At 42.4% G+C, this 15,046-nt stretch overlaps 1 protein-coding gene across 3 annotated transcripts; it reads right to left on the bottom strand.

Moving 5' to 3' along the window:
• Positions 1 to 2,524: 2,524 nt before the first annotated feature.
• ZNF189 (zinc finger protein 189) lies at positions 2,525 to 14,961 on the bottom strand. 3 transcript variants are annotated; one of them, XM_084787556.1, is made up of 3 exons: positions 14,832 to 14,961; positions 14,035 to 14,116; positions 2,525 to 4,852 (listed from the first exon to the last, which is right to left on the bottom strand). In XM_084787556.1, the coding sequence occupies exons 1-3, from the start codon at positions 14,862 to 14,864 to the stop codon at positions 3,144 to 3,146; spliced, it is 1,824 nt and encodes a 607-aa protein (XP_084643682.1). In that variant the 5' UTR covers positions 14,865 to 14,961; the 3' UTR covers positions 2,525 to 3,143. The 3 variants fall into 3 exon arrangements, with proteins under 3 accessions (XP_084643682.1, XP_084643681.1, XP_084643683.1); XM_084787555.1 differs by having other exon boundaries at positions 14,035 to 14,119; positions 14,832 to 14,959; XM_084787557.1 differs by lacking the exon at positions 14,832 to 14,961 and adding an exon at positions 14,502 to 14,680 and having other exon boundaries at positions 14,035 to 14,119.
• Between the last annotated feature and the right edge of the window lie 85 nt (positions 14,962 to 15,046).

The following is a 15,046-nucleotide window of genomic DNA, read 5'->3' as shown; positions in this document are numbered from 1 at the left end:
GAGGCAGAGGCAGGCAGACTGCTGTGAGTTCAAGGCAGCCTGGTTTACAAAGAGAGTTTCAGGCAGCCAGGGCTATTACACAGAGAAACTGTCTCAAAAAGCCAAAACAAACAAACAGACAGACAGACAGACAAAAAAATGTACCGTATGTGACAAGAATACAAGCTTTCAAAAGCTTACAGACATCACAGGGAATGCCAAACCAAAAATGGATTGCAGGTGCACGTGATTTAGCTTTCTAGAGGGTCTCACAGCAAACTGAGCTCCAGTGCCTCAAGCAGCCATCTGAGGTCTCAAATCCAGTTAAGACTTAGCTGCTGTAGTCTGAAAACTCCTTTGAAAGAGCAGATTTTAAATTCAGTGTACAGACTAGTTTTATGTCAACTTGACATGAGCCAGAGTCATTTGAGAATAACCCCAACTGAGAAAATGACTCCATCAAAAAGGCCTGTGGGCAAGCATGGGCGGGCCCAACTCGCTGTGGGTGGTGCTACCCCTGGGCAGGTGATCCTGGCTGCTACAAAGCAGGCTGAGCAAGCCAAAATGCTGCCTTCCTCTATGGCCTCTGCCTCAGTGTCTGCTTTCAGATTCCTGTTTGTGTTCCTGCCCTGACTTCCTGTCATGATAGAGTGTAAGCTGCAGGATGAAATAAACCCTTTTCTCCTCAAGTTGGTTATGGTCATGTTGTTTTACCTCAGGGGGGAAAAGAAAAGACAAAAAACAAAAACAAAACCCTAACAACATTCAAAAACTGTCTTTACCACTTAGTTATGGAACCATGGACACATTACACATCGTGCCTCTGTTTCACCTATAAATCATGTTTTTTTCCATGTATTTTTGAGCAAATAAACACAATAGTACATCTTAACAATGGGCTCACAATCCATTATTCACAACTCTAAAGTAAAAAAATGTCCTGAGAATAAGAGATTTGTTCCCTCTCACCTACACCTATGTTTGCAGAAAACTATTTGGTGGCAAAATTGATCAGAGGCTATTGTCATTGGTTTATAAAGATATTACCGTGTTTGAGGCACTGCCAAGACCCAATGTAGTTATGTAATTAATGGTGTCAGCATTACATTTTTCTCCATAAAAATCTCAAAAGATCTGATTTTGGAAACATATGGCCTCAAGGCATTAGGATAAAGCATTATGGACTTGGTTGTGTGGAGAGCGGGGAATGACTCTGACATGAACTCTAGTGACCCATATTTGACGACCTCCCCTTGGTGGGGGCGCCTGATGACATTCAAAGAATAAGGAGGCTACCCAGAGGAGACTTGATAGCCTATGACCATAAAGTGGGGGAGGAGGTCCCCCTCAGTCATAGACCTAGGGGAGAGGAGTAGGGTGAAAGCGGGAGGGAGGGAAGGAGGGAGGAATGGGAGGATACAAGTGATGGGATAACAATTTAGTTGTAATCTGAATAAATTAATAAAATTAAAATTAAAAAAGAATTATGGACATGTTCTTCAAATAAGATTAGCTTGCTTAAGTTTTCAGTAAAACAAACTTTGCACTAAGACTTTTTCAAACATTAAGAGTTCAGCCTCATCATCACTTGAGACCTTGACCTAGGAACCACCGCTATAAAATACACTGGGGAGACCTAGGGCAGATGCAGTTTATACAGGGTAGTTTTTAAAATTATTTTGTATGTTTGAGATTACATAGCTGCCGTGTGGAAATGTGGAAGTCAGAAAACAAACTGCACTTGTTCTCTTCTTCCACCAAGAAGTCAAGTCTTGGCAGTCAGAGCCTTTATCTGCTAAGACATCTAACAGCTGGAATTGGTTATAAAAAATGAACTATGTTTTGAAATCTCAACTGTACAGTGACAACGTACCAACAGAATGCACAGACAGGTATATTACTGTACATATACAACCTCAACATTTATATGAATACACACAATGTGGCAGGTGAGAGGGAAGCTTGAAAACTAATTTTAGAATGGGTGGTTATATAGGGGAAAGGCCACTTTTGACCCAGGGTTCTGATGACTTAGAACACTATACTCAGATAGTAAAGAACCCAAACTTAATCTTATGTTGAAGTAGGAAAACACTATTGAGTCACAAGGACAACAGGAGTAATTTCTTTCAAATCTTTGATTCTGTTTTTTAAAAACACAGTAGTCTATTAGCACTGATATTACACTAAATCAACAAATACACACAAAGAAAAAAACCCAAATAGGTTTTAATAATTAAGATAGATAAATTAATAGGCATATAAGTATTAATTAAAGGAGAAACTAGAATTCAGAAATAAAGATTTAAAACTTGCATGCAAATCTACCATAAAACCCAAAGCAATACCAAAATATCTCAGCTTTCTACGATATTTCTTGGTATCCAAAACTTGTTCATCTTCACAAGTTCCTGATTATGCAGGAGTTATAAACTTATGTTAATATAGTATTACAAATTTCACAGATGAGACAGCACAAAATAAACCAGTAATTTTCTATCTTTTGGGGCCCATTTTAAGAGTCAGGGAAAGGCACTCCCATAGATTCCTTGGCAACACATTTATTGGTTTAATTACTTACAAACACCTTTACAACTTAATGATTCACTCATTTTATCAACCTGGGAAGGAGGCTCTGGAGCTCCCACCTTCCAGAAACTAATTTTCCATACAACTTTCTTAAATGGTGATAAACACTGTACGGTGACTTTGAAAATATCTGGGCTTTCAAAAATCACATTTTCTTAATCATTGGGGTTTGACATGTACAGCCAAATCTCAGGAAGCTGAACAGCAAATACAGGAGATGGCAACAAAAGACTTTTTGAATTACTCCCACCTTGCTTTTCAGTATCAGTTGCTCCTAGTTCCCTTACGCTAATTTCACTTTGTCCTTCAGAACGTTTCTCATTGCTTTGCCCAGTCAACTCTACTGAAAGGTTAGGAGCTTAGATGAATGAACAAATCTCTGTGGCTACGAAAGCAAGGAGTAATCATAAGTCAGTTTCCCACAGACACCACGCACCATTCACAGGATCTTTTGAAACTAGTTGCATGAGACCAAGGAGAATTCACTTTATGACTAAATTTGACTCATATTAGGCCATACTCAAACTGCACTTAGGTAGCTAGTCTCAAATTTGAGCATTAAAATGTCTCTAACTTTACTGCATCCACATAATATGCAACTTTTGATGTTGAATTAGAGAAACCTGACAATTAAAGGCTTCACCACAAGCATCACACTCATAAACGTCTTGGGTTTTCACCTCTCTATGCATCTTCTGGTGGTTGACAAGGCTGCGCTGTTGACTAAAGCTTTTGTCACATTGTTCACACCTATACGGTTTCTCTCCTGTATGTATCCTCTGGTGCTGAATAAGGCCTGAGTTCCTGCTAAAGGCTTTCCCACACTCTTCACATTTATGGGGTTTATTACCGGTGTGAACACCCTGATGTCGAATAAGATTACAAAGTTGACTAAAGCTTTTGCCACATTGTCTACACAAATAAGGTCTCTCCCCAGTGTGGATTCGCTGGTGTTCAATAAGGAATGAGCTCCGACTGAAGCTCTTCCCACAGACAGTACACAGGTAGGGCTTTTCACCGGTGTGGATCCTCTGATGCTGCACAAGATGAGCACTGACACTAAAAGTTTTCCCACATTCATCACATTGGTAAGACTTCTCCTTAGGGCAGACTTCCTGCTGTATAACAAGGCTGCAATTTGGATCAAAACTTTCCTTGGTTTCATTGTATGGAGAAGTCTTTTCCCTGATATGTATTCTCTGATGCTGAATAAGACCTGAGCTTCTACTGAAGGCTTTTCCACATTCCCCACATTTGTGGGGTTTGTCTCCGGTGTGAATTCTCTGATGGCGAGTAAGGTTGCAAAGCTGACTGAAACTTTTCCCACACTCTTTGCACTGATAAGGACGCTCACCAGTGTGGATCCGCTGATGTTCAATAAGGAACGAGCTCCGACTGAAGCTTTTTCCACATTCAATACAAAGAAAAGGTTTCTCACCAGTGTGTATTTTTTGGTGTTGTATAAGGTATGTACTTAATCTAAAAGCTTTCCCACATTCACCACATTTATGAGGTCTTTCTCCGGTATGAATTCTCTGGTGTTCAACAAGCAATGAGTTTCGACTAAAACTCTTCTTGCATTTGGTACAGTGATAGGGTTTCTCACCAGTGTGTGTTCTCTGGTGCTCAATAAGGTGTGATTTCCAGCTGAAGGCTTTGCCACAGTCACTGCATTTATGAGGTTTCTCACCCGTGTGAATTCTTTGATGTTTAACAAGGCTCCTTCTCTGGCTGAAGCTCTGCTTGCACTGATTACACTGGTAAGGCCTTTCTCCGGTGTGGATTCTTTGATGCCTAATCAGGGTAGAGCTCACACTGAAGGTTTTCCCACAGTAGTTACACTCATAGGGCCGTTCCCCAGTGTGAATTCTCTGATGTTCAATGACAAATGAACTGCGACTAAAGCTTTTCCCGCACTCATTGCACTGAAAAGGTTTCTCACCGGTGTGGACCCTTTGATGCTGAATGAAATGGGCCTTGCGGGCAAAACTCTTGCCACATTCTTCACATTTATGGCACTTCTCGTCTAAGTTTGGTCTCTTACTAACATTAGTGTGTCCTCTGAACATTTTCTGTTCCTGGGTCAAGGATTCACGTGGTATTTCCCACAAGAAGATCCCTCTCTGTTTATCTAACCTACCAACAAGTTCAAAGGCTTCTCTCCCTATAGGATCCTGATCGATTTCACTCTTGATTCTTGTAACTATTACACCCTGTGGTTCAATATCTTCCTCAATTTCTTCTTTCACAGTTGGCTCTTCATCTTTATTTCTGTTTAAAACATCTGAAATATTTGTAAATAAAAATACAATTATCAGCCAAAAGAGAAATGATAAGGAAACAAGGTCAGCAAGATAAATCAACCCACTATAGTTAGTATTCTCTTTTACTACTTGTGTTTTAAAACTAGCTCATTATATGTACTTTATCAAATAATTTTTAAGAGGTATGATCTGAGTTCATGAGATTCTATTTCATCGTTCTTAAGATACCTAGGACGATAGGTGTGTGTCACTGTGCTTGGTTTGGTATTATTTAACATTAGTTATCTGATTGATTTATTGTTAGCTTTTATAGCATTGGGGCTACCAAAGAAAAGATAACGGAAGATATAGTAAGTTAAGGAAATTTATGATGAAAAAGCATTACTGGGAATTGAGTATACCAACAGTTAAGGGGAAAGGACATATAAGAGCATCCCAGGAAGAATGATAGACAAAGAATCAGGCAATTCTACAATTAATTTATTAACCAGAATTTACTAATATTAAGTTATGAGCAAGGATTCAAAGATAGGACTACCAAATAAAATTTTAAATAAATCTAGAGAGAAAATATCAATAAAAATGAAAACATTAAATAAGCAGCAGTACTTACAATAAAAGAATTGTGGTATCTATCCATAAGAATGAAATAAATACAACTACGTTCATAGTTAATGAAAAATAGTCTGTGGTAGCTCATGATATCATCTAAAATAAACCACACCATTTTTCAGCCGTCTAACTATATATATGTCATTCATATCCAAAAGAAACTCACTACCTCTCCTGAGTCCACTCGCCTCTAAGCAGGTGTTCAAGTCTTTCCTCTTCTTTCAATCTGCACTTTCCATTGGCATCTTCCTACCATGCCATGACCAGCTTCATCTTGAGCTGGAAGCCACCTGATACAAAATCTTACACCACAGCTTTCCATTGTTTTCCTTACTTCCTCAACTTCTTCCTATTTAATTTATTCTGTAAGCTACACTGAAGTATATTTTGTTTCCAGAACAGAGAACACTTCTCACCAAATCACTAAAGACTTTCAAACAACATGGTGGACTGTATAGTCTTTATTTTACTTAGCAGCATCCAACGTTGCTGATCATCCCATTTCTTAACCCTGTTTCTCTTTTTGGTGTTGTTGTTGTTGTTGTTATTATTATTATTATTATTGCTATTAAATTCCCTCCCTCCTTCTTTGGCTTTTTCTAATGAATTTACCTCATTACTTTGTCTACCTTTGACAACTGTTTTCTTGTGGTTATATAATCTCAGGTTTATATCCTTATAACACTGTCCTATAAATATATCCTCTAAAATGCCTTACAACATGACCATCATCATCATCATCTCTTAATGTCTCCTCACTATAATCAACATCACTACCTATTAATCTCAAATTATAGATTTCTTTTTCTTACTGTTAATCACCAAAATTATGGATTTTTTCTAATATCTACTTCCTATTTTAACTGTCAGAATCAGGTACCCATTTACATTGAGGCTGCCCTCATACTACATTAACCTTATGGATGCTAGACAGATGTCTAGAAATAAAATTTTATTCATGTCATTACTTGAGGATTCACCAACCACAGAGCACTTTAAGATCAAATTACAGCTCTTTTATGTGACAATATTATGATGCTCAGAACTCTTCGTGATGTGGCCTCTATGCCTCAACCAACCTTTCTATGTGATAGCTGTGACACATTACATGAATAAATCACTTGCACTGTCTTTCACATCACATCTTTGTATATCTCATTTAATAGTCATTGTTTACCAATGAGATCCTTGGGTGTTTGAGATTTAATCCAAAATGGTTACTCTACAAATCTTTGCAAAGGTCACTAAATAGATTTAGATATTTTGTTTTCTAATGCCAATTATTTTTGTTAAAAAGCACAGTTACTCTACTTTTTCTGGCTGTTTATTCAAGGAAATAAACTGATTATGTGTGCACTGCCTTATTACCACACACACACAAAAAAGCTAGTAAATACTACAGAAAAATGTGATACGCTCTTTAGAATAGTACCAAAAAAACACAAAACCTAGGAATAAACATAGCTGAAAATGTGCAGGATTAGAACCAGGTATGGCAGTGTTCTATAATCCCCACACTCAGAGATTGAGGCAGAGAAAACTACTGTAGTTTGAGGCTAACCTGTACTGATGAGATCAGGCTATCCCAAGCTATATAGCAACACTCTAATTCAAAATATAAAACAAAACAAAAGATCAATTTGGTTATAGTGATTCAGGTCTAGAGACCCAGATACGTCAGAGAGTAAAATAAGATCAACCGAGCTCAGCGTTTGAGACCAGTCTGAGCTACATAGTGAAACCCTCTGACAACACTTTTTAAAAAAATAATAAATAACTAAATAAATAAATAAATAAAGTATAAGATCTAAAAAAATTATCCAAAATTTCCTCTGAAAGATAAAAAGACAGTTAAACAGGACCAATCAAATGATTAATGACATTCTATTATAAAGACTACAATTCATCACAAACTAATCCATAACTATTAATATCCCAATCAAAATAATATGAACTAATCATAATAAATAAACCCTGATGAATCTAATTTCAGCTGGAAAAATGCAGATAGCTGGTTAATTAAGTATATTATAGAAAAGAGTATTACAGAATTTGTCAGACCTAAAATTCAATGCTAAACTAGATGAATCAATGACATTACCATAATGATAATAAATATGCACTAGGACTGTAACCTGTGCTAAAGGAACAGAAACAAGTGGACAGAGGAGGAAAGACTTGTTGGCCAAAGGAAAAGAAACAGCAAAAAGTTATATGGACTAAATGTTGCACCCTCTGTTGAGGTCCTAAGCCCCAGTGTGTTAAGATGTAAGGGGACTCTCTTAAACAAAACAAAACAAAAAATCATTATCACAGTGGGGTCCCCAAGATAGAATATAGAGTCCCTGAAAGGCCAAAGACAAACTTCTTCCTTGCTCTCCTACACCATGTCATATGAGGACGAAGTAAGAAGATAGCCATTTTCAGTCAAGAGGCCCTCCATGAGGGACTAACTCAGTTTACCAGCATCATGAGCTTGAACTTCCCAGTCTCTAGAGCTGTAAAAGTAACTGCGTTTACACCGTCTAGAGTACAGTCTTTTGTTATAGCAGCCCAGTTCAATTAAAACAGCACAATTCCTTACTTTTGGAGACCGACTCAACTTCTTTCAGTACTATTCTGATCAGCTCTAATCATGCCCACATATTCTAAAAGACATATGTCCCTATTTTTAAAAATCCCCGTACTGGCTTACACTAGCATGAACTAGTATCTTTAATTAAATAGGGCAAATAATATGCTAGCTAAGAAGACACAGGTTGACGGTAACATGAAAGTCAGTCAACGTTAGAATGGTAGTTGTTACACTTTTCCAGTAAAGGACCTGACATTCTTTTCACTCTAGCTATATGGTCCCCGCCATTATGGCTCAAACATATCATAGCCATTACATCAAGAAGTGAGGTTGTGTGTTTCAATAAAAACTGACTAATGAAAACAGGCTGCGGGACAGGTTTAACCTGCTGGCCATAGCTGATAATTCTGCTATCTAAGACTTAAACAGTGGGGAGATTTTCTGGGTAGCAAAATGGGAGGGAAGAACTGGAATTTGCGGGGCTCAGCACATTGTCAATAACTGTTACCTGAATGGGTGCTTTAACTGAGGAGAGAGCATGGTCAAAGGGAAAAGGCTGAGTTGAAGTTTTGTAGGCTCAATGACTCTCAGTTCTTTTTGTTTGTTTGTTTTTTGAGACAGGGTCTCTCTGTGTCAGCCTTGGCTGTCTTGGACTCACTTTGTAGACCAGGCTGGCCTCGAACTCACAGCACTCCACCTGCCTCTGCCTCCTGAGTGCTGGGATTAAAGACATGCGCCACCACTCCTGGCACTGACTCTCAGTTCTTATAAGATCCAGTATCAGTCATTGAAATAAAAGCCACAGAACTAGCCGGGCGGTGGCGGCACACACATTTAATCCCAGCACTTGGGAGGCAGAGGTAGTTGGATCTCCGTGAGTTCAAGGCCAGCCTGGTCTACAGAACGAATTCTAGGACAACCACAGCTGTTACACAGAGAAAGGCTGTCTTGAAAAAAACAAAAAACAAAATAAAAAACAAAAACAAACAAACAAACAAACAAAAAGAAAAACCCACAGAACTGAGTGACTAGCAATTAGCTATATTAGCAATGTAGCTATTGAAGAGCCAATAAAGAGCTATGTTTTGGGGTATCAGATAAATGGAGGGGAATAGCACATTGGGCCAGTAGAGTAACAGGCTATGGTTAAGGGAACACTCGACAAAGGGAATGCAAGTGGGATCTGCTGAAGAGCAGGAAGAGACTGTGAAGGGAGAAATAATGAAAACCAAAGAGCTCGACTGAAGATGAAATAACGTGCACGCCTGAGGGCGCAAGGTCACCAGAGGGCGCCCAGCTCTACCTGTGCCAGCAAGTGTTCCCGTACATGAGGTGCAGCGAGGGCTGGACTGCTGTGGATCTGTCAGTAGGACCCCCTCGTGGATAAGCTGGCAGTGGGTGGACATGCCATGGTATATTGCGGGAGGGGGATCATCTAGAGGCTGAATTTGAGAAGTTCTGGTGTGACATAAAAGTAAGATTTTTATCCTTTAAAGTATCAGAAACCATGAGAAGTTTTAAACATATACTAATATAAAATCACCTTGGTGGCCAGACCTTAGTATAACACTAATGGGTTTAGCGCTAAGGCAATAATCCAACAAAGAGAAACAGTTTTAAAATTAACTTGTGTTCTTCTTCAGAAAGGTGACTATTCAAGAAGCATGTAATACAGGCCTTGCTTTATGGTAAGCGCCAAAAACATGCAATGAAGAAGATAGTTCCTGTCCTCAGTGTTAATCAGTGTCATGGGAACGAACACAAAGAACGATTTGCAGAACGACAGAAATGGCAGAAAAGACAGAGTGGTAGAGAGGGGTGTGTGACTGTGCAGAGAGGGTGTGTGACTGTGCAGAGAGGGGTGTGTGACTGTGCAGAGAGGGTGTGTGACTGTGCAGAGAGGGTGTGTGACTGTGCAGAGAGGGGTGTGTGACTGTGCAGAGAGGGGTGTGTGACTGTGCAGAGAGGGTGTGTGACTGTGCAGAGAGGGGTGTGTGACTGTGCAGAGAGGGTGTGTGACTGTGCAGAGAGGGTGTGTGACTGTGCAGAGAGGGTGTGTGACTGTGCAGAGAGGGGTGTGTGACTGTGCAGAGAGGGTGTGTGACTGTGCAGAGAGGGTGTGTGACTGTGCAGAGAGGGGTGTGTGACTGTGCAGAGAGGGTGTGTGACTGTGCAGAGAGGGTGTGTGACTGTGCAGAGAGGGGTGTGTGACTGTGCAGAGAGGGGTGTGTGACTGTGCAGAGAGGGGTGTGTGACTGTGCAGAGAGGGTGTGTGACTGTGCAGAGAGGGTGTGTGACTGTGCAGAGAGGGGTGTGTGACTGTGCAGAGAGGGGTGTGTGACTGTGCAGAGAGGGTGTGTGACTGTGCAGAGAGGGTGTGTGACTGTGCAGAGAGGGGTGTGTGACTGTGCAGAGAGGGTGTGTGACTGTGCAGAGAGGGTGTGTGACTGTGCAGAGAGGGGTGTGTGACTGTGCAGAGAGGGTATGTGACTGTGCAGAGAGGGTGTGTGACTGTGCAGAGAGGGTGTGTGACTGTGCAGAGAGGGGTGTGTGACTGTGCAGAGAGGGTGTGTGACTGTGCAGAGAGGGTGTGTGACTGTGCAGAGAGGGGTGTGTGACTGTGCAGAGAGGGTGTGTGACTGTGCAGAGAGGGGTGTGTGACTGTGCAGAGAGGGTGTGTGACTGTGCAGAGAGGGTGTGTGACTGTGCAGAGAGGGGTGTGTGACTGTGCAGAGAGGGTGTGTGACTGTGCAGAGAGGGTGTGTGACTGTGCAGAGAGGGTGTGTGACTGTGCAGAGAGGGTGTGTGACTGTGCAGAGAGGGTGTGTGACTGTGCAGAGAGGGGTGTGTGACTGTGCAGAGAGGGTGTGTGACTGTGCAGAGAGGGTGTGTGACTGTGCAGAGAGGGGTGTGTGACTGTGCAGAGAGGGGTGTGTGACTGTGCAGAGAGGGTGTGTGACTGTGCAGAGAGGGTGTGTGACTGTGCAGAGAGGGTGTGTGACTGTGCAGAGAGGGTGTGTGACTGTGCAGAGAGGGTGTGTGACTGTGCAGAGAGGGTGTGTGACTGTGCAGAGAGGGTGTGTGACTGTGCAGAGAGGGTGTGTGACTGTGCAGAGAGGGGTGTGTGACTGTGCAGAGAAGACCCCGAGAGCCCGGCCGACTTGTCAGACACATCTTACACTGCTTCCAAGAGAAGGAAACTGAAAAGTTGGAACTCAATAGAGGTGACAAGGAAAATAGCTATCAAAAGAAGGGAGACGGGTGGGGAGTGGGGGAGGGGAGGAACAGGACGACAACAACATTAATTAATACTTTCATTATTTTTTGTACCTGCTAATCAGCATTTTAAGTACTTTTTTGTTTGTGTTTTGTTTTGTTTTTGTTTTTGTTTTTTTGAGACAGGGTTCCTTGACTGTCCTGGACTCGCTTTGTAGACCAGGCTGGTCTCGAACTCACAGTGATCCGCCTGCCTTTGCCGCCCAAGTGCTGGGATTAAAGGCATGCGCCACCAGGCCCGGCTCATTTTAAGTACTTTAGCCATGTATTAACCCAGTTACAGAAACAACAACCTAAGAAGTTCATGTTGTTACTATTTCCATTTTCTGAAGAACAACAATAAGATTTCCCCCACAGTCACAGAACTGGCCGCGGATGAGTGGTGGCAGCTAAGGCCCTGAGTGTCGGTAAAGCTCCTCCAAGCAAGGGGTTTATATATAAGGAACACAAGCAAATAGAAAGGAGAAGAAAGAGTTTCAGGGAAACAATGTGTGGTGGGATATGATTAAAATCTCAGTACTTTGGGTGGTTGAAGCAGGAAGATTGTGAATTTGAAGCCAGCCTGGGCTATGAAGCAAAAAACTGACTTAAACATAAGTCATAAACATTACTAAGAGGTACAATAAGGCAAAAACGTCTACTATATCTCTGACAAAGAGGTTGTTATGAATCCCTGTGGACAACCAAAGGAGCCTGAGGTGACAAGACAAAATTACGAAGATGGGAGAAGGTGAAGTTGTACAAAATACACATGTACTTATCAAACAGTGGCTGGGAAAAGAAATGTGGTAAATCCCAGAAAACAGCAAGAGGGAGACACTGGGATGGGTAAATTTCTTTTTTCCCCAAGTTGGGAAGATCATGGTTTCAACCTATTATTAGGGCAAGAGGCTACTAAGGCTAAAGAGCTGGGGATGTACCTCACTGGTAGGAAGGTTGCTTAGCAACAAGGCCCTAGGCTTGCCTGATCCCCAGCAGCATTCTCCCGGTGTTTTAAGTAACAAAGGAGAAAGAACAGAGAATCCTGTCAGCTTCTGGTGAAACGATGGGAGCTGTTTTAAGGGTGTAGATGAGAGGCAAAGGAGTTGATAATTTATGTTAGTGACCTCTATTTTGTCTGTGAAACAGAAGATGAAGCCCACAGACTGATGGAATAATTCTAAGCTTTGAAACTATTACTAAGTCATAGGCAAAGAAACATACCACAGACCACCACCCCCCAAAAAAAAATTGCTGAGCTATAAACCCAATGTAAATTAGGAAACACGGACACATGCACACACGCTACAGTACATAACGTGGTGCATGCTTTTAATCCCAACACTTAGGAAGCAGAGGTGGGTGGAGCTCTGTTAACTCTAGGGCAGCCTTGTCTACATAGTGAGTTCTAGGCCAACCACTGCTATACAGCGAGACCCTGTCTCAAAACAAAACTAACAACCCCTCCTCACTAGACACTTATAGGACACTGATCCTTTTAGTCAGAGAATTTTTCCTGAGGTGGCTGGGGATTGGGTAGTAGGGGGCAAAGGGAGATATCTTATAATAGACACAAGATTTGAAATTTGCAGAGTAAGGATAGCACAGTGTCAAAGAGGCCAGACAACATGCTGATTGCCAGAAGAGATCTTCACAAGTCAGGAAAGAATTGAAACCAGAGGGAAGACATGAACACATCAAGGGGCAGAACCTGTGGGGGCTGGAGAGGTGGCTCAGAGGTTAAGAGCACTGGCTGCTCTTCCAAAGATCCTGAGTTCAATTCCCAGCAACCACATGGTGGCTCACAACCATCTATAATGAGATCTGGCGCCCTCTTCTGGCCTGCAGGCATACAGCCAAGCAAAAACATTGTCTACATAATAAAGAAAAAGACTCTCTTAAAAAAAAAAAGAATGAATTGGTTTAGGCAGCAAGGTGAAGGAAGAGGCAGAAATGCAAGCTGCAGGTGAGCTCCATCAAGGCAGGAGGACAGGTGGCTTGGCTCTTCATGTAGTGACAGTCAACACTGGTCAGAGACTAGGGTAGTGTGTCTTCAGAGTTGTTTCTGATAACAAAAAATGATGGGAGTAGTTAAGACGTATGGAAAGCAGAGATCCTGAAGTCTACAAGATGCAGATGCACTGGGACTCACTTATGACTGGGTTAAGCAGCGAAGACTCAAAGACAAAGGAAAGAAAAAAGTTGCCAGATAATGATAAAAAAGGGACAGCGTGGGTGCTGACACAAAAGGAGGACATTTGACGTTTTATTGGCAGGTGGAAAACAAATGCTTTGGGAACAGCACTGAAGAGCTGGGAGAGCGATTAACTTCTGCCTTCCAGCCAAAGCAAGAGGACGGAGGACCTGGAGCGTGAGAGGCCCCCACTTGAGGGTCTGCCAGAGAAGCGGTGTCCTTGGGAATGTGCCAGGTTTCAGCGTGGGCCAGCACGGGGTAAGGAACACTGTGTAGAGAGAAACCCAGGCTCCAGAAGGCAGAGTGAAAAGAGGTGGGAGGAAAGCAGCGGGAAGATGCACCAGGAAGGAAAGCACGGAGCACCACGAGAATGGGACTAGGAAGCTGGAGAAGCTCGCCTTTGGTTACAAGGACGCCAGGGACAAGAGGCATGGACCTACTGGCTGAAAAAGCACAATCAGAATTTTGGAACAAAACAGTGCTGGTGTTGGTAAGACTGCTTGAAGCGCTCTGGGTATGAGTGTGAGTACCTCATTAGATCTTTTAGAGAAACAGCACATTCTTACCCAGTGAAACCAGGTTTCCATAGCTGTCCAGCATGACATCTTTACACAGGCTTCTCTGAGCTGGATCCAAATAATCCCATTCCTCCTGGGGGGAAAAAAAAGCATAGCTATATCCTCAAATGTCAGAAACTGCTGAAATAGTGACTTCTGTAGTCAGTTGCAGTTGTCTCAAGGACAGTCCTACCACTGAATGTGGCACCTCAGGCTGGAAAGGAACTGATCTGGATCTCTGCCTTCCAAAACGAAGGCCTTTTCTGCTTTAGCTATTACACACTAATACCACTACTACTTTAATTTTAGTTAACGGCCTCAAGACCTCCCCAGGCTTCCCTCGCCCTCATTGCCCCCTCCAATGCTCTGCCCACACCAGCTTGTGAACCAGTTCGGCTCAATTCCACTAGGTTCGTCTTGAGTTCAGGCATCATGCCAGCTGCAGAGGACAGAGGAGATCAAAAATCGTGCCTCACCTAGGGAACTTGGAGCAGTCTTAATTTGATCAATTTAGCAGGCGATTTATCAAGTTGCTATTGGAAAAAAATAATAATAGAAAAAAGAGCCCGTGGGCCGTTTGTAAGTGAACTAACTGCGCCCTGCAGCAAGGGGTACACTGGAAGTTGGTTGGGGTCCTTCCTTAATGCTGGAGCTCTGGCCAGGGGATGGGGACTGGGGAAGAGGTGATGGCGCGGCCTAGCCGTCTCGGAGTGGCGAAATAATGGAGAACTCTCTCTCTCTCTCTCTCTCTCTCTCTCTCTCTCTCTCTCTCTCTCTCTCTCTCTCTCTCTAAAGGGACAACTCACCTTTGGCTCCAGCGGTGGGCTTGGGGACGCCATCTCCTCGATCAGGTATAGCAGCCACACATTGGGGCTCTGATGAGGCCTAGATGGCTGCTGGAAATAAGGCCCAGTCAAGACAAGGCTCACTGGATAGGTCTGATGAGGTCCTGCCTCAGTCTCGGAGCGGTCACGTTCCCTGGGGCATATTAGAAATTCTGCCTGGCTGTCCCCTAACTCCA

This window comes from Acomys minous (genome assembly GCF_964271855.1).
Source record: "Acomys minous genome assembly, chromosome: 1".
NCBI classification, from domain to species: Eukaryota; Metazoa; Chordata; class Mammalia; order Rodentia; family Muridae; genus Acomys; species Acomys minous.
This window is presented reverse-complemented; position numbering and strand designations above follow the sequence as displayed.